This window comes from Heptranchias perlo, chromosome 4, assembly GCF_035084215.1.
Source record: "Heptranchias perlo isolate sHepPer1 chromosome 4, sHepPer1.hap1, whole genome shotgun sequence".
Taxonomy (NCBI): Eukaryota; Metazoa; Chordata; class Chondrichthyes; order Hexanchiformes; family Hexanchidae; genus Heptranchias; species Heptranchias perlo.
In genome coordinates, this window is record NC_090328.1 from 44,698,913 (window position 1) to 44,720,787 (window position 21,875).

Consider the following 21,875-nt stretch of genomic DNA (forward strand, 5'->3'; position numbering starts at 1 on the left):
AAGACAGAAATAGACTGTCGTTCTTCATCCTAATTTGTTTCTTTTTTAAAAATAAACACAAAGTAAACAAAGCATCTTTGAGGGAAACGAATAGGAATAGAAGGTAGGATGGGGGCAAACAAGTTGAGGGTGAGGGAACCTCTGGCCTCTTACTTCCAACCCTTGGCGGGAGCAGATGGGTTTAAGGGTGGAGTGGATGGAAGGTTCACAGTGAGGCGAGTAAAAGTGGAACGAGGGGGAGGGGCTGCTAATGCGGTTCAGCAAGTAGTTCAAAGGGAATGAGGTAAGGGTTGCACTGGGAATGGGTATGGATAACAAATGGAGTGAGGGATTGTAGGAAGAGGAGAGTTGGGGAGAGAAGCACGTGATGGGGGAGAGATGGGATGGAAGCTGCTAAGCACCTTATTTTCTCTGCAACCCTCACCGAAAAATACAGCCTGCAGCCCTTAGTGGCTCCTTTCCCCATCATGCCATAAGACCCTTCACCTCCCACCTGAAAGGAAAGAAAAGACAGAGGGAAACAGAAAGGGGAGAGAGAGAGAGAGAGAGAGAGAAGACGACAAAAAAAACACATGCGAGAGAGACAGAGGAACATCGACACGAAGAAAACAGATATGCAAGAAAGAGACCATATTCTACAACTTACCACATGTAATGCCATGGGAGCACCAAATATGTTGAAAGTGCCATAAGTATTAAAACAAATATTACATGCTGCTCTTTCCTGACCTGAAGCCAGCAATTTACAAATACATTCTAATTTGCAAGATTCCCTCACAGAGCAGCAATTAAACTCTCATCGACTCCAGGCTGTGTTTACTTAGAGCAATTAGATGTTGAGGCCTTAAAGGTTCAGTACTACTTAAATGCAGATCCACCATAGCAGCAGAATAATACATGGTACAATCTACCCATCATTACAAGAGTAAAATCAATTGTTTACCTGTCTTTTTGAGACATCATTTTTGTTCAATATTTTCCCTATGCTCCTGAGAAAAGGATTTTTTAAACCACAGACCATTTTATTCTGATACTAGCATATCTACTGTAATGTTATTCATTGTGCATTGGAGGTTATGCTACTTTGTAATGACAGGAACATTATACCATTTAATGCAAGAAGCATATGATTTGGTTGTGAGAAAGAATTGTAAACATACCGTAAATAACACTAGGGTAAAAAGGCACTAGATACAAATAATTTCACATGACATTTGAAGTGAACAGATTAGCAGATTTTCCTATTGCCACCTTTGACTCCTGTAGGCAAATATTACAAATCACTGCACAGGGCTAATTCTCCAAATGCGTGCACCTAGTGCACAGCCTCATATCTGGAAAGCACAGGTGCATTCCCCGTGACTTTGCGTCCATTATAAATGGACAGAAAATCACGAGGAGCACACCTGCAATTTCCCAATATGTATTACCCCAATATGTGCCGCAGGTGGGGAAGGCTCCGTGCCAGGATTGCAATTTCAGAAAATCAGTTCTCGTATGTTCTGCTATATTTTGCAGCCATCATGAACACACACACTAAAGATCACACAATCAAAATTACTGTAACACTGGATATGTATATATCCAGTGTTACAGTAATATACATGTACACACAGATTAAAAAAGAAAAACTTACTTCTCCAAGAGCTTCATAACGTTTCTGGTTCCATCTGTGCAAGTCTTCATGGTAGTTGAATACATAAGGTTCTCCGGTTTTGATATGTCTTAACTGTCCCTCTAGACACAAAGAATACATTTTATTCACATAAGTAATCTTAACAAAATCTCATGTTTAACTCAGATAGGTAAATACATAGAAGACAACCTGCTTTAAAACCCACTAGTGTTTATTAATGCCATTCAATAACTTGAAAGGAAACTCATTCGCAATGTGGGGAAACCCAAGTTTAAGTCTAACTCCTGGCCGATATTTACACTATGCTGTTCCTAGGCAGCAAGTTGCTAATCTCAGTCAGATCATCAGACATAGAATCACGCACAGTTGCAGTGCCCAGCTCATTGTGAAGGAAAGAAAACCTGCCTAGGTTCCACTTGCGGTGACACTTCACCCCTACTGGATAGTCACAGAGCAGCATTATTAGGGGCCATGAAGACAGTAAAAAGGAAAGAAAAATCAATAGCATTTTAACCCTTAATCACAGCATTGCAATTAAAGGAGTGTCTATTTAAGTACAGTGTTAAAAGAATTCTTAGAACAGCGATAAAGAAAGATTACCTATCTTTGCAGAACCTACTTCATTCTTTTAATGAAGCATCCTCCACAAACTTGGAGTAGGCCCAGGCCTCCATTGGGGAGAATCACAATGAAAGCAGTCCCCAAGACAATTTGGATATTCATAACACTGCCAAACAGGCAGCGCCCACCCAGATCTCCCTGTCTACAATGGAGTAGCTCCAGGGCTGAGAAGCTGGTTCCTTCCCAGAGAAGGCTGAATAAAGATACTACACTGAAATTATAATGCCCACCAGTCCGTGTGGTGTTTCTCCTCCACAGGAACATGTCATAATCCCATGTGACTACCCTGTTGCCATATCCCTTTATTCCTCTTTCCTTCAACCACCTATCTAACTTATTCTTAAAATGTTGTCATGGTTTCTGTTTCAATCACTAACTCCAGTACTGCATTCCACAGCCTCACAACCCAGTGTGTTAAAAAAAACTTTCTCTTGCTCTCTGCCCCAAATCTCTTGCACTTAATGTTGTATCTATGCCCCTCATTCTTGAGCCCTCAATTACTGGGAACAGTCAGTTTCCATCTACCCTGTCCCATCCCTTCAGAATTTTAAACGCCTCCATCAAATCACCCCGTAATCTCCTCTGTTCTAATGAGATCAGCGCCAATTTTTTAAAAAATCTTTCTTCACGTTTGTATTTCCTCTTACCAGGCAGGATCCTAGCAAATCGGCACTGTAACCTCTCCATTGCCTTAATATCCTTCCTATGCTGTGGAACCCAAAACTGCAGACAGTGCTCCAACTGTAGTCTTACTAAGATTTTATATAGATTAACCATTACATCTCAACTTTTATATTCTGTACCTCTTGCCATAAAATCCAGTATTCTATTAGCTTTTCTATTGCCTTTTCTACTTGAGGTGCCGCTTTTAATGTCTTGTGAGCCTAAACTTCCAAATCCCTCTGCTTTTCCACATTACCCAGCTTTCACCCTTATTTTCTTTACCAAAATGTACCACCTCACATTTACTGACAATCTCTGCACATTTGTGGTCTGGCCTCTTGTGCATCCCGATTTCCATCGCCTCACCATTGGCAGCCGTGTCTTCAGCTGTCTAGGTCCTAAGGTCTGGAATTCCCTCCCTAAACTTCTCCGCCTCTCCACCTCTCTCTCCTACTTTAAGATGCTTCTTAAAACCTACCTCTTTGACCAAGCTTTTGGTCACCTGTCCTAATATCTCTTCAAGTGTCTCAGCGTCAACTTTTTTCTGATAATGGTCCTGTGAAGCGCCTTGGTTGTTTTACTACGTTAAAAGCGTTATATAAATGCAAGTTGTTGTTGTGTCCTGCACACATTACAGGAACTACAATCGCTTTACTCCGTTTACTCCCTTCCTGCCGCAATGAGTAGGTAATTAAAATCCCCTAAAACAATAACTTTGTTATTCTTCCTCATCTCCCTGATCTGTCTATAGATTTTTTCTTCCATTTCCCTCCCACAATTAGGGGTCTGTAGTACAACCCACTAATGTAACACCTTTTTATGTTTGATCTCTCACCATATTGACTCTGTTTGAACATCAGCCTTCTCTACTGCATGTATTCCTTCCTTCACCAATATTGCCCTCCTCCTTCCTTACATATTCTGTCCCTCCTAAAATTACTACCCATTATTTTTATTTTCCACTCTTGCCCAATTTGCAGCCAAGTTTCTGTTAATGCTATTAAATCTATATCGACATAATTGCTTCTAATCACCCCAGTTTATTTCCAACACTGAGCATTACAATACATACTCTTAATTATTTTTTTTGCTCCTATATAATGCTACTCCTTTCCCCAGGTCTTTTTTTGACCAAGCTAACACCTTGGGCTCGATTTTAGGAGCGTGTTTCCGGCGGGTTACCAGCGGGGTGGCCCCAAAAATCCCGATCTCCGGTCACGTGACCGGATCGCGACGAAATCCCGGCCACTTCCGGGTACCGCGCTGACGTGCGGGGCTGCGCGCGCAAGCCCCGCTGGTGGGAATCCCGCAGGCAATTAAAGCCAGCGGGGTTCCACTTGAGAGTACTTACCTTGCTCGTTGTGGTCAGTTAATGAGCTGAAGCAGCTGTCAAAAGAGGAAGTGTGGGATTTTAGGTTCAAGGCAGTGAGTTTCCCACACTGGGGGAAACAGTCTCCCTCCAACCAGGCGTGTTGCAGCCAGCAGCCTGTGGCAGGTGCCAAGGTGCGCTCCACGGGGGAGAGCCCTCACCCACGCAGGAGGCCACCGCGTCACATAGGGCAACCCCTGCCCTCCACCACCCCCCGCCAAGCCAGAGGACAGACCGACACGAAACCGCAGCCCCAGTCCGAGGAACCACACACCTACCCTGCACAACCCTTCAGACCAACACCTGCCAGATGGGTGGTGTGTGGAGACCCTCGGAGGACGAAGAGCATGACCAGCACCAGCAGCCTCGCAGTCCACGCCGTCCGCCGCAGGGACGTGGATCCCCCCAACACGGTGTTGTTGCACGCCCACCTGCACAGCAGGAGGGAGGGCTACCGCAGAGAGAGACGCGTCGCAGAGGGCACTACCCTCGCCACAGGGTCCACAGACCGAGGCGCAGCTCCCCGGACCTCTCCGAGCAGCAGTGCACAGGGAGGCGCAGATTCGCTCGACATGTAGTCGTGGAGATCTGCAGCCTCTTTCATGCCGAGCTGCTCCTGGCTGGCCCCAGCACCAACTGCTTACCTGTCGCTGGCAAAGTCACCACTGCCCTCCACACCTTCTCCTCCGCATCCTTCCAGGGTGCAGCCGGCTACACCGCCGATGTCTCTCAGTCGTCTGCGCGGACGAGCCCTGCAAATACACCTGCACCTACTCTGCAGTAACACGATGGGTGGCATCAGTGGTGGGTCCTCATAGTGATACCCAGGAGCGGCCATTATTGGACACAACGGACAGGATTCGCGGAGACATGGCAGTGGTGGTGTCAATATAATGTGTGCTGTTTGTTGCTCTGAAATTCAATATGGGTAACACCCATGACAAACCCTCAGACACCCTTGTGCACCCCCTTCATGCTGACGAGACATTTGCCTTACGCTGCCTACTGCACATATGTGATGCATGCCCTGTGGCTGCAGCACAGGTGGTGGCAGGTTGAGTGAGGCTGGCCGTGAGGGAGATGCACGAGAGGGTGAGTATGGGATGGAGCCATGAGATTGTATGAGGATTGGGTTGCGTGTTAGTGGCAGGATGAGTACTGGCGAGGTGAGTAGGTGGAGGTAAGATGAGGATGGGGTGTGAGTGGGTATGAAGGGTGATGTGACAGAATAGTGTTGGCGGTGCCGAAGGAGATTTGGGGTGGGGGCAGTGTTGTGGCAGACGGAGTGTAGGGGAAAGACTTTGTGTTCTCACTGCGGTTGACCTACTGCGGTCATTGCAGCGCCTCCTGCACTGTATGCAGGTGGGCGATATGTTGGTGGCGCAGGTGACCCCCTCTGCCACCTCGAGCCAGGCCTTCTTGGTGACAGAGGCAGGCCGCTTCCTCCCGCCCGCCGGGGGGAAGATCTGTGTCCTCCCCCTCCTCCTCACCCCATCTGATGATACCTGGGGTGAGGCATCATTAAACTGGGAGCAGCCTTCCCCCTGGGCTGCTCCATGCTGCAATTTGTCCCATTGGTTGCAGCATCTGTCAGTGGAGGACTGCCCCTTTAACTAGAGAGCCTCCAGCTGACAGATCGTACTGCGCATGCGCAGCCCGACCGACGCGCAGGCCAGCGCCGTGGACCCCAGAGGAGCAGGTAATTGATTCCTATTAGTGGGTTGCCTGCTATGATCGCGTGGGCAACCCACTAATTTCGCCGTCCGCGTTTTCGACGCTCCCGGAGGACCACCCGCTGGGAACCCGCAGGCCTGCTAAATTCGAGCCCCTTGTTCCTTTATCTCGGTCTTTTCCCTACTTATGATTCGTTGATTTGATTTTCCTCCTCTAATCCCTTTATTGCTTCCTACTTGCCTAAACTCCTTTGCAGGGCTTCAGGCCTTTCCCTTCCTATATCATTGTCTCCCATGTGGACCATCCTGACTGACTGCTCTAACTCTCCTTCGATAACCTTTTCTAGTCTTTACAAAATGGCAGGTAACAAAAGAACTGGGACTCTTGTTCTGGACTGCAAAAGATAGTGTTCACCCTCTAACTATTGAGTCTCAGTTTACAGCAATATAATTTTGTAATAATCACTCAACAGAAATGGACACAAACATGGCAGAGCACAGGAAAGATCTTGCCATATAGAAAATGCTTCAGTTGGAAAATGAGGAAGATCCTACAACATAGGAAATAGGAACATAGGAATAGGAGTAAGTCATTCAGCCCCTCGAGCCTGTTCCGCCATTCAATTAGATCATGGCTGATCTGTATCTTAACTTTATCTACCCACCTTGGTTCCATAACCCTCAAAACCCTTGCCTAACAAAAATCTATCAATCACAATTTTGAAATTTCCAACTGACCTAGCCTCAACAGCTTTTTGGGGGAGAAGATTTCCAGATTCCCACTACCCTTTGTGTGAAGAAGTGCTTTCTGACATCACCTCTGAACAGCCTAGCTCTAATTTTAAGGTTATGCCCTCTTGTTCTGGACTCTCCCACCAGAGGAAATAGTTTCTCTATATTTACCCTATCAAATCCTTTAATCATCTTAAACACCTCAATTAGATCATCCCTTATCTTCTTTATTCAATGGAATACAAGCCTAGTCTATGGAACCAGTCCTCATAATTTAACCGTTTTAGTCCTGGTATCATTCTGGTGAATCTGTGCTGCCTCTCCTCCAAGGCCAGTATATCCTTCCTGAGGTGCAGTGCCCAGAACTGAATGCAGTATTCCAGATGGGGTCTAACCGGAGCTCTGTACAGCCGTAACATAAGTTCCACCCCTTTGTATTCCAGCCCTCTTGAGATAAAGGCCAACATTCCGTTAGCCTTTTGAATTATTTTTTGTACCTGTTCCCTAGCTTTTAGTGATTTCTGTACATGGACCCCTAAATCTCTCTGTTCATCCACAGTTCCTAGCTTCTCGCCATTTAGAAAATACTCTGATCTATCTTTCTTAGGTCCAAAGTGGATGTCCTCACACTTTCCCACATTGAACTCCATCTGCCACAGTTTTGCTCACTCACTCAATCCATCAATGTCCCTTTGGAACTTTCTGCTCCCATCTACACTATTTATTGTGCCACCTAACTTAGTGTTGTCAGCAAACTTAGATATATGACTCTCTATTCATTCATCCAAGTCATTTATAAATTTAGCAAAAAGCTGTGGCTCCAGTACAGATCCCTGGGGGACACCACTAGTCACATCCTGCCACTTTTGAGTACATACCCATTATCTCTACTCTCTGTCTCCTACCTCCTAACCAATTACCTATCCAAGCTAATAGGATGCCTCCAATTCCATGCGCTCTCATTTTTGTTAACAGTCTAATATTCTGCTTAATATTCCAAAAGAAGCAAGGAAGCTCCAGTGTTATTACTTACCGGCGCCGTCAGGAGCAGGACTTTCATACTGGACGCAGGCCTGAATGGGTGGATAAATGAATTTGAGAAATTGGAAGGGGCTTGCCTGGATTAATGCAGACGCTCAGGGAAGATACCTCGAGGAAAAACTTGAGATGGGAATGGGGGTTGGGTGGGGGGAGGTAAACAACAAGGAGTTTCACCAAGAGGCAAGAGTGGTGGAACAAGATGAGGTGCTCAAAGGAGAAGGTACCAAAGAAATAGAGGGAAACACCAAGTTGTGACTTAGTGATAAAGGATGCCTCCACCACTACAGCAATTTGGTGGGGCAAGTGGTGCAAAATATAACCAAGAGGGGAGGCTTTGGTAGGGGGCAAGGTGTCAGCACCCTTCAACCAACTTTTAGTCAAAGCTAGGATGTCAAAGCAATCATCCACAATAAGGTTGTGGATGCAAAGGACATGTTTGCAAGTAAATGGATATTCTGGAGGAAAATGCAGAGAGAGGCAGTGACTGTTGATCCTCCAATAGAGTCAAAGGGAGCAGTGGTGATTGGGGTGACCAGGACAGCAAGGAGGGTGGCGAGGTTACCCCCCAGTGGGTATACTGCATGTGAGGGTTGGCGAAAGCAGGAGGATAAGGTAGTTGGGGCTGCTGCAATTAACGAGGCACTGTCAGGTGCTGCAATGGACCCTTCGGAGAATACCAAGGAAGGCACGGAGGTTACATGTGGGCTTAGCCAAGAAGAATCCCAGTGATGGGGTGGTATAGGGATTGGGGGGTGGGAGCAAAGAAACAGAGAGGAGAAAGGTAGCATGACTGCGTGACATGAAGGGGAGGAGACAGGGGAGAAGGATCCTGGGCGAGCCAAAGAGGGGAAAAAATGGAGATCGAAGTAATGGGCTTGGTTTTGGATTGACAGCCAAAATGCACATGCGGATGGACACGTAGGGAATTCAGGTTACATAGATAAATCAGAGAGCCAAGGAGTGGAGAGTCGACCATGAGGCAGCAGAGGTTAATGCAAGGGTCTAGCGTAGGTACACAGAAGCCTCAGGTATGAGCAACGTGCACCAGCATATCCGGTATATCTGCAGAGGAGCAGTGGGATTGAAACCCGATGACCAAGAGCAATGAAGTCCAGGCAGCCAGGAAGGGTAAAAGGCAAATCCACAGGATAAGTTCATATGAGGGAGCTAGTCCAAGGAACAACTTTAAGGAGGTGAGGAGCACACAAGGTCGAGAGCAGCAGCAGGAGCTTGAGGAGCCAGTGCAACCCAGTCCAGCAAAGGGTGATGGAGGAATTCTGAAAGACAAGTGGAGCAGAGCAGAATTCCGAGACAGTTGTGGAGAGGGAGTGGATCCAGGGGCTGTTTAAAGGGCAAAGTATCAACAGTGGAAACAAGCAGATAATAGCAAAATAGAGATCATTCAGCAGCACTGGAGCAGGAACGAATCAGAGTGACAAGTTCCAACACAGGAATAGAAAGGAATGATTCAAGAGATTCAGGGTAAACATGTTCCCACAAAGAAAAAGGGAAGGGCTGCCAAATCTAGAGCCCCTTGAATGTCAAGAAGTGTTCAAGGTAAGATAAGGCAGAAAAAGAAAGCCTATGATAGACACCGGGAACTCAATACTAAGGAAAGCTTAGAGGAGTATACAAAGTGCAGGGGTGAAGTTAAAAAGGAAATTAGGAAAGCAAAGAGAGGGCATGAAAAAATATTAGCAGGTAAAATCAAAGAAAACCCATAGATGTTTTATAAATGCATTCAGAGCAAGAGGACCTATTAGAGACCAAAAAGGTAAACTATGTGTGGAGGCGGAAGATGTGGGTATGGTTCCTAATGAATATTTTGCATCGGTCTTCACAAAGGAGAGGGATGATGCAGGGATTGAAGTTAAGGAGGAGTGTGAAACATTGGATGGGATAAACATAGTGAGAGAGGAAGTATTAAGGGGATTAGCATCTTTGAAAGTGGATAAATCACCAGACCCAGATGAAATGTATCCCAGGCTGTTAAAACAAGCCAGGGAGGAAATAGCGGAGGCTTTAACAATCATTTTCCAAACTTCACTGGATACAGGCATAGTGCCGAAGGATTGGAGGACTGTTAACGTTGTACTTTTGTCAAAAAAGTGAGCGAATGATAGACCGAGTAATTACAGGCCAGTCAGCCTAACGTCAGTGGTGGGCAAATTATTGGAATCAATTCTGAGGGACAGGATAAACTGTCACTTATAAAGGCACGGACTAATCAAGGACAGTCAGCACAGATTTGTTAAGGGGAGGTCATGTCTGACTAACTTGATTGAATTTTTGGAGGTGACGACAAGGATGATCGATGAGGGTAGCGCAATTGATGTAGTTTACATGGATTTTAGCAAGGCTTTTGACAAGGTTCCACATGGCAGATTGGTCAAAAAAGCAAAGGCCTTGGGATCCAAGGGAATGTGGCAAATTGGATCCAAAACTGGCTCAGTGGCAGGAAAAGAGTAATGGTCGACGGGTGTTTTTGCAACTGGAAGGCTGTTTCCAGTGGGGTGCCGCAGAGCTCGGTACTAGGTCCTTTGCTTTTTGTGGTATACATTAACGATTTGGACTTAAACGTAGGGGGCATGACTAAGAAATTTGCGGATGACACAAAGATAGGCCGTGTGGTTGATAGTAAAGAGGAAAGGTGTAGACTGCAGGAAGATATCAATGGACTGGTCAGATGGGCAGAAAAGTGGCAAATGAAGTTCAATCCGGAGAAGTGTGAGGTAATGCATTTGCGGAGAGCAAACAAGGCAAGGGAATACACAATAAATGGGAGGATACTGAGGCGTACGGAATGTTTTCCTTTATTAGCCAAGGCATAGAATATAAAAGCAGGGATATTATGCTGGAACTGTACAAAACACTAGTTAGGCCACAGCTTGAGTACTGCGCACAGTTCTGGTCACCACATTACAGGAAGGATGTAATTGCACTAGAGAGGGTACAGAGGAGATTTACGAGGATGTTGCCAGGGCTGGAGAATTTTAGCTATGATGACAGATTGGATAGGCTGGGGTTGTTTTCCTTGGAACAGAGGAGGCTGAGGGTGATTTAATTGAGGTGTATAAAATTATGAGGGGCCTAGACAGAGTGGATAGGAAGGACCTATTTCCCTTAGCGGAGGGGTCAATCACCAGGGGGCATAGATTTAAAGTGATTGGTAGAAAGGTTAGAGCAGAAATGAGGAAAATGTTTTCACCCAGAGGGTGGTGAGGGTCTGGAACTCACTGCATGAGAGGGTGGTAGAGGCAGATACCCTCAACTCATTTAAAAAATACCTGGATGTGCACCTGAAGAGCCGTGACCTGCAGGGCTATGGACCAAATGCGGGAAAGTGGGATTAGGCTGTGTGGCTCGTTACTTAGCCGGCGCGGACACGATGTGCCGAATGGCCTCCTTCTGTGCCGTAAATTTTCTGTGATTCTATGAAAACTGAAACCACAGAAGCAGGTTGGGTTGTGGAATAGAGGCAGTCCAGCAAAGAATTCAATCTCAGTAGAAAGCAGTAGCGAAGGTAGAGGTTGCCAAGAAGCCAGCAGAAAATGGAATTCAGCCCAGCAGATTTATGTCCCGAACCGAATACAGCAACAGAGTAAAGCTAAGAAGCCAGCAGTGCATTGGCATGCAGTCCTGAAGCCCAGTAGGTAACAGTAGCAGGTGGGAGATATGGACTATAGGCTACAACAAGTCACCTTAAACAAAGCAAATGAGTCAAAACAGCCAAAGTATCCATGGTAGTCCAGCATAGCAACACAGTACTATTGGCAGAGGAGTCCAGGAAAGCAAATGTGAGCAGACTCCCAGAGATTTAAAAGAGCTTAAGTAAAAACACAGAACAAGCAGGGTCAGGGGATAAGCAATGTGCTCTGAATAGGTAGCTTTAACTTGTAGCTTGAACTTGTAGATTGAGCTAAAATGTACCCACTATTAGGTACAGAGGTCTTAAGCAGTAGAGGAGAGGGAGTGGTGGGGGTGGGGTGGGGAGCAAAGGATGGTGATGCAAAGGAAAGCACCTCAGTAAGGAGCTGCTAGCCTGGGAGCTATCTTCCTTCCAGATAAATACAACAAATTCTTCTCATTAACCACTCTCCTATCTGCTCTTACATATGTCTCTTCAGAGACCGAGCCCCCCCCCAACACCACCTTGAATATACTGCAGTATTTTCGACCATTTTGCCCTTTCACAATACTTAATCTTAACCCCTCCCTATTCGTCGCTAGTTAAAATGCTCCTCCACTGCTCTATTTACTCTTTTTGGGAGGACATTGGGACCTGTTGGGTTTAGGTGAAATCCATCCTATTTCTACAACTTCCCCTTACCCAGAACTTGACCCAATGCCCTAGAAATCTGAAACCTTCCCTTCTACTCAATTTGTTGAGCCACACACACATTGAAATGCCTAATCTGCTTCTTCCTAACTGCCAGTGTGCAAAAGCATGAAAAAATATTCTCAGGAAAGTCAAGCTGAACAAAGTCAGTTACATTAAAAGATCAAGACTCACGCATTCTAAGCTTCTATCTCCTTTCCTGCAGTGGCACCACAGCAAGGGTGACACAAGAGGAGGAAGATGATGATAATGATGATGAAGAGGATGATGAGGACCAAGCCAACCAGGAGTCTCAGCTGCACAATACTACCATCTCTCAGGACAGAAGCATATGCCAGGCCTCCAGTTGTGTCAAATTTTGTTTGATAACACTCCTGTGATGTGCCTTGGGACCTTCTGTTACATTAAAGGCGCTATATAAATGCAAGTAGTTGTTGTTGTCACCCTGACAACACTACACCACTGGAACCAAGGAGGTGACACCAAGCTATCAAGGAGCATGCTGATATGAGGACCCATGGGCCATTTGTAGAGCAGGAGCAGCAACCACCTCCTGTAATCCTGGCTCAGGACTGCAGAATTTTGGCTATGAGGAAAGATTGGATAGACTGGGGTTGTTTTCTTTGGAACAGAAGATGCTGAGGGGAGATTTAATTGAGGTGTATAAAATTATGAGGGGCCTAGATAGAGTGGATACGAAGGACATATTCCCTTAGCAGAGGTGTCAATTACCAGGGGGCATAGATTTAAAGTGTTTGGTAGAAGGTTTAGAGGGGAGTTGAGGAGAAATGTTTTCACCCAGAGGGTGGTGGGGGTCTGGAACTCACTGCCTGAAAGGGTGGTAGAGGCAGAAACCCTCAACCCATTGAAAGGGTACTTGAATGTGCACTTGAGGTGCCGTAACCTACAAGGCTACGGACCAAGAGCTGGAAAGTGTGATTAGGCTGTATAGCTCTTTTTCGGCTGAATGGCCTCCTTGAGCTGTAAATTTCTATGATTCTATAATACTCCAGGTGAGTTCTCACCAAAGCCCTGTACAATAGTAAGACTTCCTTACGCCTGTACTCCAACCCCCTTGCAATAAAGGCCAACATACCATTTGCCTTCCTAATTGCTTGCTGTACCTACATGCTAACTTTTTGTATGAGGACACAACATGTAATAGTTTCTCCCCATTTAAAAAATATTTTTTCTATTCTTCCTACCAAAGTGAATAACCTCACATTTCCCCACATTATACTCCATCTGCCACCTTTTTGCCCACTTACTTAACTTGTCTATATCCCTTTGCAGACTCTGCGTCTTCCTCACAGCATACTTCCCCAACTAGCTTTGTATCATCAACAAACTTGGTTACATTACACTTGGTCCCTTCATCTAAGTCATTAGTACAGATAAATAGCTGAGGCCCAAGCACCAATCCTTGCCGCACCCCACTAGTTACAAACTGCCAACCCGAAAATTACCTGTTTATTCCTACTCTCTGTTTTCTGTCCGTTAACCAATCCTCAATCCATGCTAATATATTACCCCCAATCCCATGAGTCCTAATCTTGTGTGACAACCTCCTGTGTGGCACCTTATCGAATGCCTTTTGAAAATCCAAATATACTACATCCACTGGTTCCCTCTTTTCTACCTGGCTAGTTACATCTTCAAAAAACTCTAGTAAATTTGTCAAACATGATTTCCCTTTCATAGAACCATGTTGACTCTGCCTAATATATTATGATTTTCTAAGTGCCCCGTTACCACCTCCTTAATAATAGATTCCAGCATTTTCCCGATGACCGATGTCAGGCTAACTGGCCTTAAATTCCCTGTTTTCTCTCTCCATCCTTTCTTGAAGAGCAGGGTTACATTTGCTACCTTCCAATCTGCTGGGACCGTTCTAGAATCTAGGGAATTTTGGACGACTATAACCAAAGCATCCACTATCTCTGCAGCCACCTCTTTTAGAACCCTGGGATGTAGGCCATCGGATCCAGGGGACTTATCAGCTTTTAGTCCCATTAAGTTCTCCAGTACTTTTTCCTCGACTGATATTAATTACTTTAAGTTCCTCACTCTCATTAGCTCCTTGGTTAGGTCCACTATTTCTGGTATGCTTTTTGTGTCTTCTACTGTGAAGACAGATACAAAATATTTGTTTAATGTCTCTGCCATTTCCTTATTCCCCATTATAATTTCTCCTGTCTCTGCCTCTAAGGGACCAACGTTTACTTTTGCTACTCTCTTGCTTTTTACATACTTGTAGAAGCTCTTACAATCTGTTTTTATATTTCTTGCTAGTTTACTCTCATACTCAATTTTCTCCCTCTATCAATTACTTGGTCATCCTTTGCTGATTTCTAAAACCCTCCCAATCCTCAGGCTTACTAGTTTTTCTGGCAACATTGTAAGCCTCTTCTTTTAATCAGAAGGGAGTAAAGTTGAGAGCAGCAAGAAAGGGGAAGACCCAGGGGAAATTTACAATACAAATAGAATAAACAGTTGTTCAAAAACAAGTGAAAGGGAAAAGCGTAGAGCAGCAGAAAGAAAGTGTACTAGAAGGCGTAAGGTGATTAACCCAGCATCAAAGCTGAAGGTCAGGCTAGGGTATGTGGCCCAACTAAGAGTTCTATATACAAATGCACGGAGTATAAGGAATAAATTAAATGAACTACAGGTTCAAATTCAAATTGGAGGGTATGACATGATCGCTATTACTGAGACATGGCTGCAGGATGGTCAGGATTGGGAACTAAATATACCGGGTTATAAGGTCTACAGGAGAGATAGGGAAAATGGAAGAGGGGGAGGAGTAGCCTTAATGATTAGAGATGAAATCACTTCAATGATAAAGGGGGATATAACGAGAGGTAAGCAGCCAACAGAGACCTTATGGGTTGAATTGAGAAATAGGAAAGGATCTAAGACTATAGTGGGAGTTGTGTACAGGACCCATGGCAGCAGCTCTGAAGTGCTAGATTGTATAAATGCAGAGATTAGACAAGCGTGTAACAAAGGCATAGTGGTCTTAATGGGGGACTTTAACCTTCACATAGATTGGGGAAAGCAGACTAGCAACTGTCAGAAAGGTAGTGAATTTCTTGAGTGTGTCCGGGATAGTTTTCTACAGCAATATGTCCTCGAGGCAACAAGGGGGCAAGCCATACTAGATTTAGTAATGAGTAATGAACCAGATTTAGTTAACAGCTTAACCGTGCGTGAACATCAATCCAATAGCGATCATAACATGATCGAGTTCAATGTAGTGTTTGAAAGGGAAAAAAGTGAATCAGCTGCTAAGATTCTAGACTTGGGTAGGGTCGACTTCAATGGGATGAGACAGAGACTGTCCACAGTAAACTGGGCAAATCTGTTAATGGGTAAAACGACTGATGATCGGTGGGAAATGTTTAAAGAAACATTATATGAGATATAGAACCGGTTTATACCCCTGAGGGGCAAGAACTCTACTTGCCAAAAAAAACAGCCATGGACAACTAAAGAGGTAAAGGACAAGACATAAGGAAAGGGCATACAAAAAGGCAAAAAATGGCACAGATCCTAGCAAATGGGAAAGATACAAAGATCAGCAAAGGGTCACAAAACAGATAGTGAGAGCTACAAAGAGTATGAAAAGAAACTTGCAAGGGATATCAAAATCAATACGAAGAACTTTTATAGTTATATTAGGAAAAAGAGGGTGGTCAGGAGCAGTGTTGGCCCCTTAAAAACTGAAAGTGGGGATATTGTCATTGACAATGGGGAAATGGTGGACATGTTGAATAATTACTTTGCGTCAGTATTTACAGTAGAAAAAGAGGATAGCATGCCGGAAATCCCAAGAAAACTAATATTGAATCGGGGACAGGGACTCGATAAAATTAACATAAGTAAAGCAACAGTAATGAAGAAAATAATAGCACTAAAGAGTGACAAAACCCCAGGACCAGATGGTTTCCATCCCAGGGTTTTAAAGGAAGTAGGTGAGCAGATTGCAGATGCCCTAACTATAATCTTTCAAAGTTCTCTAGATTCAGGAACTGTCCCTCTAGATTGGAAAATTGCACATGTCACTCCGCTTTTTAAGAAAGGAGAGAAAGGGAAACCGGGGAATTATAGACCAGTTGTTGTGGGGAAATTGCTGGAGGTGACTAAAGTAGTGGACAGGGGAATGTCAATGGATGTTATTTATATGGACTTCCAGAAGGCATTTGATAAGGTCCCACATAAGAGAATGTTAGCTAAGTCAGAAGCCTATGGAATCGAGGGAAAAGTACGGACTTGGTTAGGAAATTGGCTGAGCGAAAGGCGACAGAAAGTAGGGATAATGGGTAAGTATTCACATTGGCAGGATGTGACTAGTGGAGTCCCGCAGGGATCTGTCTTGGGGCCTCAATTATTCACAATATTTATTAACGACTTAGATGAAGGCATAGAAAGTCTCATATCTAAGTTTGCCGATGACACAAAGATTGGTGGCATTGTAAGCATTGTAGATGGAAACATAAAATTACAAAGCGATATTGATAGATTAGGTGAATAGGCAAAACTGTGACAGATGGAATTCAATGTAGACAAATGTGAGGTCATCCACTTTGGATACTTTCTAAATGGTAAAAAGTTAAAAACAGTGGATGTCCAAAGGGACTTAGGGGTTCAAGTACATAGATCATTGAAGTGTCATGAACAGGTGCAGAAAATAATCAAGAAGGCAAATGGAATGCTGGCCTTTATATCTGGAGGACTGGAGTACAAGGGGGCAGACGTTATGCTGCAGCTGTACAAAACCCTGGTTAGACCACATCTGGAGTACTGTGAGCAGTTCAGGGCACCACACCTTCAGAAGGACATATTGGCCTTGGAGGGAGTGCAGCGTAGGTTTACTAGAATGATACCCGGACTTCAAGGGTTAAGTTACGAGGAGAGATTACACAAATTGGGGTTGTATTCTCTAGAGTTTAGAAGGTTATGGGGTGATCTGATCGAAGTTTATAAGATATTAAGGGGAGCAGATAGGGTGGATAGAGAGAAACTATTTCCACTGGTTGGGGATTCTAGGAGTAGGGGGCACAGTCTAAAAATTAGAGCCAGACCTTTCAGGAGTGAGATTAGAAAACATTTCTACACACAAAGGGTGGTAGAAGTTTGGAACTCTCTTCCGCAAACAGCAATTGATACTAGCTCAATTGCTAAATTTAAATGTGAGATAGATAGCTTTTTGGCAACCAAAGGTATTAAGGGATCTGGGCCAAAGGCAGGTATATGGAGTTAGATCACAGATCAGCCATGATCTTATCAAATGGCGGACCAGGCACGAGGGGCTGAATGGCCTACTCCTGTTCCTATGTTCCTATGTTAATACTATCCTTAACTTCTCTAGTTAGCCATGGTTGGATCATTTTTCCCATGGAGTTTTTATTTCTCAATGGAATGTATATTTGTTGAGAATATTGAAATATTTCTTTAATTGTTTGCCATTACTTATCTACCGTCATATCTTTTAATCTAATTTACCTTAGCCAATCCACCCCTCATACCTATATAATCGGCTTTAAGTTTAAGACTCTAGTTTCGGACTTAAGTACGTCACTCTCAAACTCAATGTGAAATTCTATCATATTATGATCACTCTGCCCCATAGGATCCTTTACTGTGAGATTACTAATTAACTCTGTCTCATTACACAACACAAGATCTAAAATAGCCTGTTCCCTGGTTGGTTCCATGGCGTATTGTTCTAGGAAACTGTCTCAAATGAACTCATCCTCCAGACTGCCTTTGCCAATTTGATTTGTCCAGTCTATATGAAGATTAAAGTCCTCCACGATTATTGCATTAATTAATTCAATGTTTTAACAGAACTCAACAGTTTGTAAATACAGCGACAGGACCTGCATCTGTGTCTTACGTGTGCGATGTCTGATCTCCGTTCAGAGTCCGTGCGGATCTGTATCTTATTTTTTGCAAATAAGGGAGGCAGGCTGTCTTTAAGAGGTGCGAGCCACTCGTGCGATATCTGGGCCCCCCTGCTGGTGAGAAGTCTCTGAACAACGCAGCTAGGCCTGACTGCTTGCGCTGAAATCAGGTAAGAGAGCAGGCAGCACGAATTTCATGTGCTGCCTGCATCAGAATGACCGGGCACAGGTTAATCGCACACCGCGACCCCCATGCCCAGATTCGGGGGTTATCGAATTTAACCCCCACTATATCTACTCAAGGGGCAAACTAGTAGGAAGAGTCTGGTGATAATCAACCAATATTTTGATAGGGCTGCCATTAAACGTGTTAAAAGGACAGCTGAGCTCATTGGCTAAATAAATATTGTGGTACTGTCATACACACCAAGAAAGTCCTGGGCTGGCCCATCATATATATTATGTTAGCTGATCTCTACTGGGGCAACATTAGGAGCAATATAAATCAACTTCAGCATCCCAAGGCATTTTTTTAAAATAAAAATACATAGAAGTTATAACACTAAAACAGGCCATTCGTCCCAGTCCATGTCAGCACTCACCCTACATTCAAGCAAACAGTTCTAATCACATTTACCCACCCTGTTCCCATATCCCTTCATCCACTTTTCCTTCATCCAATCTAATATTGAATGTTTACATAGTTTCTGCCTCAACCACTAACCCTGGAAGTGAATTCCACAGCCTCACAATCTCTGTGTAAAGTTTCTCCTACCTTCTGTACTAAATCTTACATTTAATTGTATCTAAGGCCCCTCTTTCTTGACCTCTCAACTACTGGAAACAGTCTGCTTCTATCTATCGTGTTCCATCCTTTCATAATTTTAAACACTTCCATCACATCGCCCTGTAATCTGTGTTGTTCTAATGAAAAAAGACCCAATGTCTTTCTTCGTATTTGTATTTTCATTTTGTAGTTCCACATAGCACTTCTAGCAATTCACTAGGCTAGAACCAATAAGATGCAAGTTCACTTCAGCAACAGATGCATAGTGACACTAACCCATACCTTACGGTTGCACCATGGATAAAGTCATTCTCAACCGAGAAGGCAGGCAGATGACCTACTTCCAGGACTGTACCATTAGCACTCTTAGACCTACTACCTTAAAAAAATGACCAGCAGCAACTTGGGATGGTGCACCTACAAATTCTATTTATTACAGCCAAGGACAACTATTCTCTGCATAAGGAATCGCAAGTGAATCAAAAGTAATAAAACTGTTTTGTAGCTGAAGTGATAGGAGTCTTGACATTTTGTCTTCATATTTATTGATGTTCTAAAGCTCAAGCTAGCATTTTTTGCACCTTGGCTAACATTTTAATTAGTACAGGTAATATTGCACATCTCAAAGTATCACTTTAACTACAGGCACACAAATAAATATGTTGTACAATAACCACATCTTGTATTTCTGCAGCCCTCCTCACATGACGTTTTACAAAAACGTCATGTGAGGAGGGCTGCAGAAGGAATGGTTTTAAGGAAGTTTCTGAAAGCAGGGAGAAAAGTTGCAACTTGGTAGAGTTTTGAACAGAGGACAGGATCATAAGCCTAAATTTTAACCCCATGAACGGATGGGTTGGGAGTGGGTGGGAAGGTAAAAAGTGTTAAGAGAAACTAAAACCAGGCCTGAACCGACCACTTGGAAAGGTTACAGGTTAACGCATGAAAGGAGGCCATTCAGCCCATCGAGTCTATGCCGGCTCTATGCAAGAGCAATCCAGCTAGTCCCACTCCCCCACCCTTTCCCCGTAGCCCTGCAAATGTTTTACTTACCCAGTTTCTTTTTGAAGGCCATGATTGAATCTGCCTCCACCACCCTCTCGGGCAGTTCATTCCAGATCCTAACAACTCGCTGTGTAAAAAAGTTCTTCCGCATGTCACCTTTGGTTTTTTTTGCCAATCACCTTAATCCTATGTCCTCTAGTTCTTGATTCTTCTGCCAATGGGAACAGTTTCTCTCTATCTACTCTGTCTAGACCCTTCATGATTTTGAATACCTCTAACAAATCTCCTTGCAACCAACTCTGTTCCAAGGAGAACAATCCCAGTTTCTCCAGTCTATCCACGTAACTTAAGTCCTTCATCCCTGGAATCATTCTAGTAAATCTCTTCTGCGCCCTCTCTAAGGCCTTCACATCTTTCCTGAAGTGCGGTACCCAGAACTGGACACAATTCTCCAGTTGTGGCTGAACCAGTGTTTTATAAAGGTTCATGATGACTTCCATTCTTTTGTACTCTATGCCTCTATTTATAAAGCCCAGGATCCCGTACGCTTTTTCAACTGCTTTCTCAACCTGCCCTGCCACCTTCAACGACTTGTGCACATATACCCCCAGATCTCTCTGTTGTTGTATCCCATTTAGAATTGTGCCCTCTAGTTTATATTGCCTCTCCTCGTTCTTCCTACCGAAATGTATCACTTTGCATTTTTCTGCGTTAAATTTCATCTGCCACGTGTCCGCCCATACCACAACTTCCGGTTTTAACAGAGGCTGGTCAAGGGGCGGGTGACCAACCCGCTCTTAGGAAGCAGGTCGGTCGGTGAAAGCTTTTAGGAGGCTGCGGGCCTCCATTTTGACAGCTTTATTATTTTTTAACTCCTGGGGGCCTTCTGCTTCACGCCATGTGAGAGGAGGCAAGAAGGCCCAGCTCAGCAGTTAAATGTCTTTATAGCACAGTTGCGGGCCCGGAGGAGCAGGAGTGCTTCCCCGGGCCCAACAAGTCTACCTGCAGCAATCCCACACGCACGATTGATCAACCGACCGACCAATCAACTGACCAACGCTCCCTCCCCCCCCCCACCCCACCCCCCGGTGACCCCCGACCAACCCCCCTTCACGATCGACCAATCCCCCACCCCCACCCCAAGCCAAGACTTATCTACTCGCATCTTCTTCCTGGTTCTTCTCCCATCCGACTGATGGCCAGCCTATCAATCTGGCAAGCCAGTCGGGCGGGAAACCGCCAAAAAATAATTAAATGACGTCCTTACACCAAAATCGTAAGGACGTCCCGGGCAGCCCATACTTCCGGGTTTCCAGTCAGGAATAAGGGAGAAGCAATTGCAGAAGCAGGCAGCAATTTGGTGATGGAAGGTGGTAGTTTTGGTAATGGATTGTACATGGGTAAGCTCAGCTCAGAATAGCACATGATGCCACTTCTGGGTTAAGCTTGAGGTGATACCAGGAAAGTTGATGGGAATCCAGACAGCAACCAAAAGAGGATGTTCTCTGTTTCTCCAACATTAAACTGGAGGAAGGAGTGGGGAACAGAGGCAGTGCAGTTGATGGCATTAAAAGCAGCACGATGAAAATAATGGAGGGAAGGAAGAGAGGCACAATCACGGAGGATATTCTTTGTGACTTTGATCAAAGCTGTTTCAGTTCTGAGACCAGGATGGAAGCCAGATTGAAGGGTCTCAAAAGAAAGCTTGAAGGGTAACAATAACATAGTTGAGACAACGCATTCCAAGGCTTTCAAAAGAAGGGGGGAGGGTGGAGATAGGGCAAAGAGAAAGAAGGATCGGTTGCTTTTTTGAGGAGGGAATGCTTGTCATAGAGTTAAGTTGATGATGTCAGATAAGAAGGTGGGGGGGTCGGTGGGCAGGACTGAATTGAAGGAGCAGGTAGTCCGTTTCATCAACACAAGTCGATATTTTTTTTTATTCGTTCATGGGATGTGGGTGTCGCTAGCGAGGCCGGCATTTATTGCCCATCCCTAATTGCCCTTGAGAAGGTGGTGGTGAGCCGCCTTCTTGAACCGCTGCAGTCCGATATGGGAGGCGGAGAAGAAATAGGGGGTCAGGCAGGGAAGCAAATGGGTACAGAG

General features: G+C 44.6%; 1 protein-coding gene across 6 annotated transcripts in view; it reads right to left on the minus strand.

The window, feature by feature from the left end:
- arb2a (ARB2 cotranscriptional regulator A) overlaps positions 1 to 21,875 on the minus strand; it is a 469,833-nt gene that overhangs the window by 428,118 nt on the left and 19,840 nt on the right. For all 6 annotated transcript variants that reach the window (XM_067982839.1, XM_067982841.1, XM_067982838.1 and 3 more), the window contains exon 4: positions 1,637 to 1,737. In XM_067982839.1, coding sequence (XP_067838940.1) covers positions 1,637 to 1,737 — 101 coding nt within the window. The remainder of the gene's footprint in view (positions 1 to 1,636; positions 1,738 to 21,875) is intronic.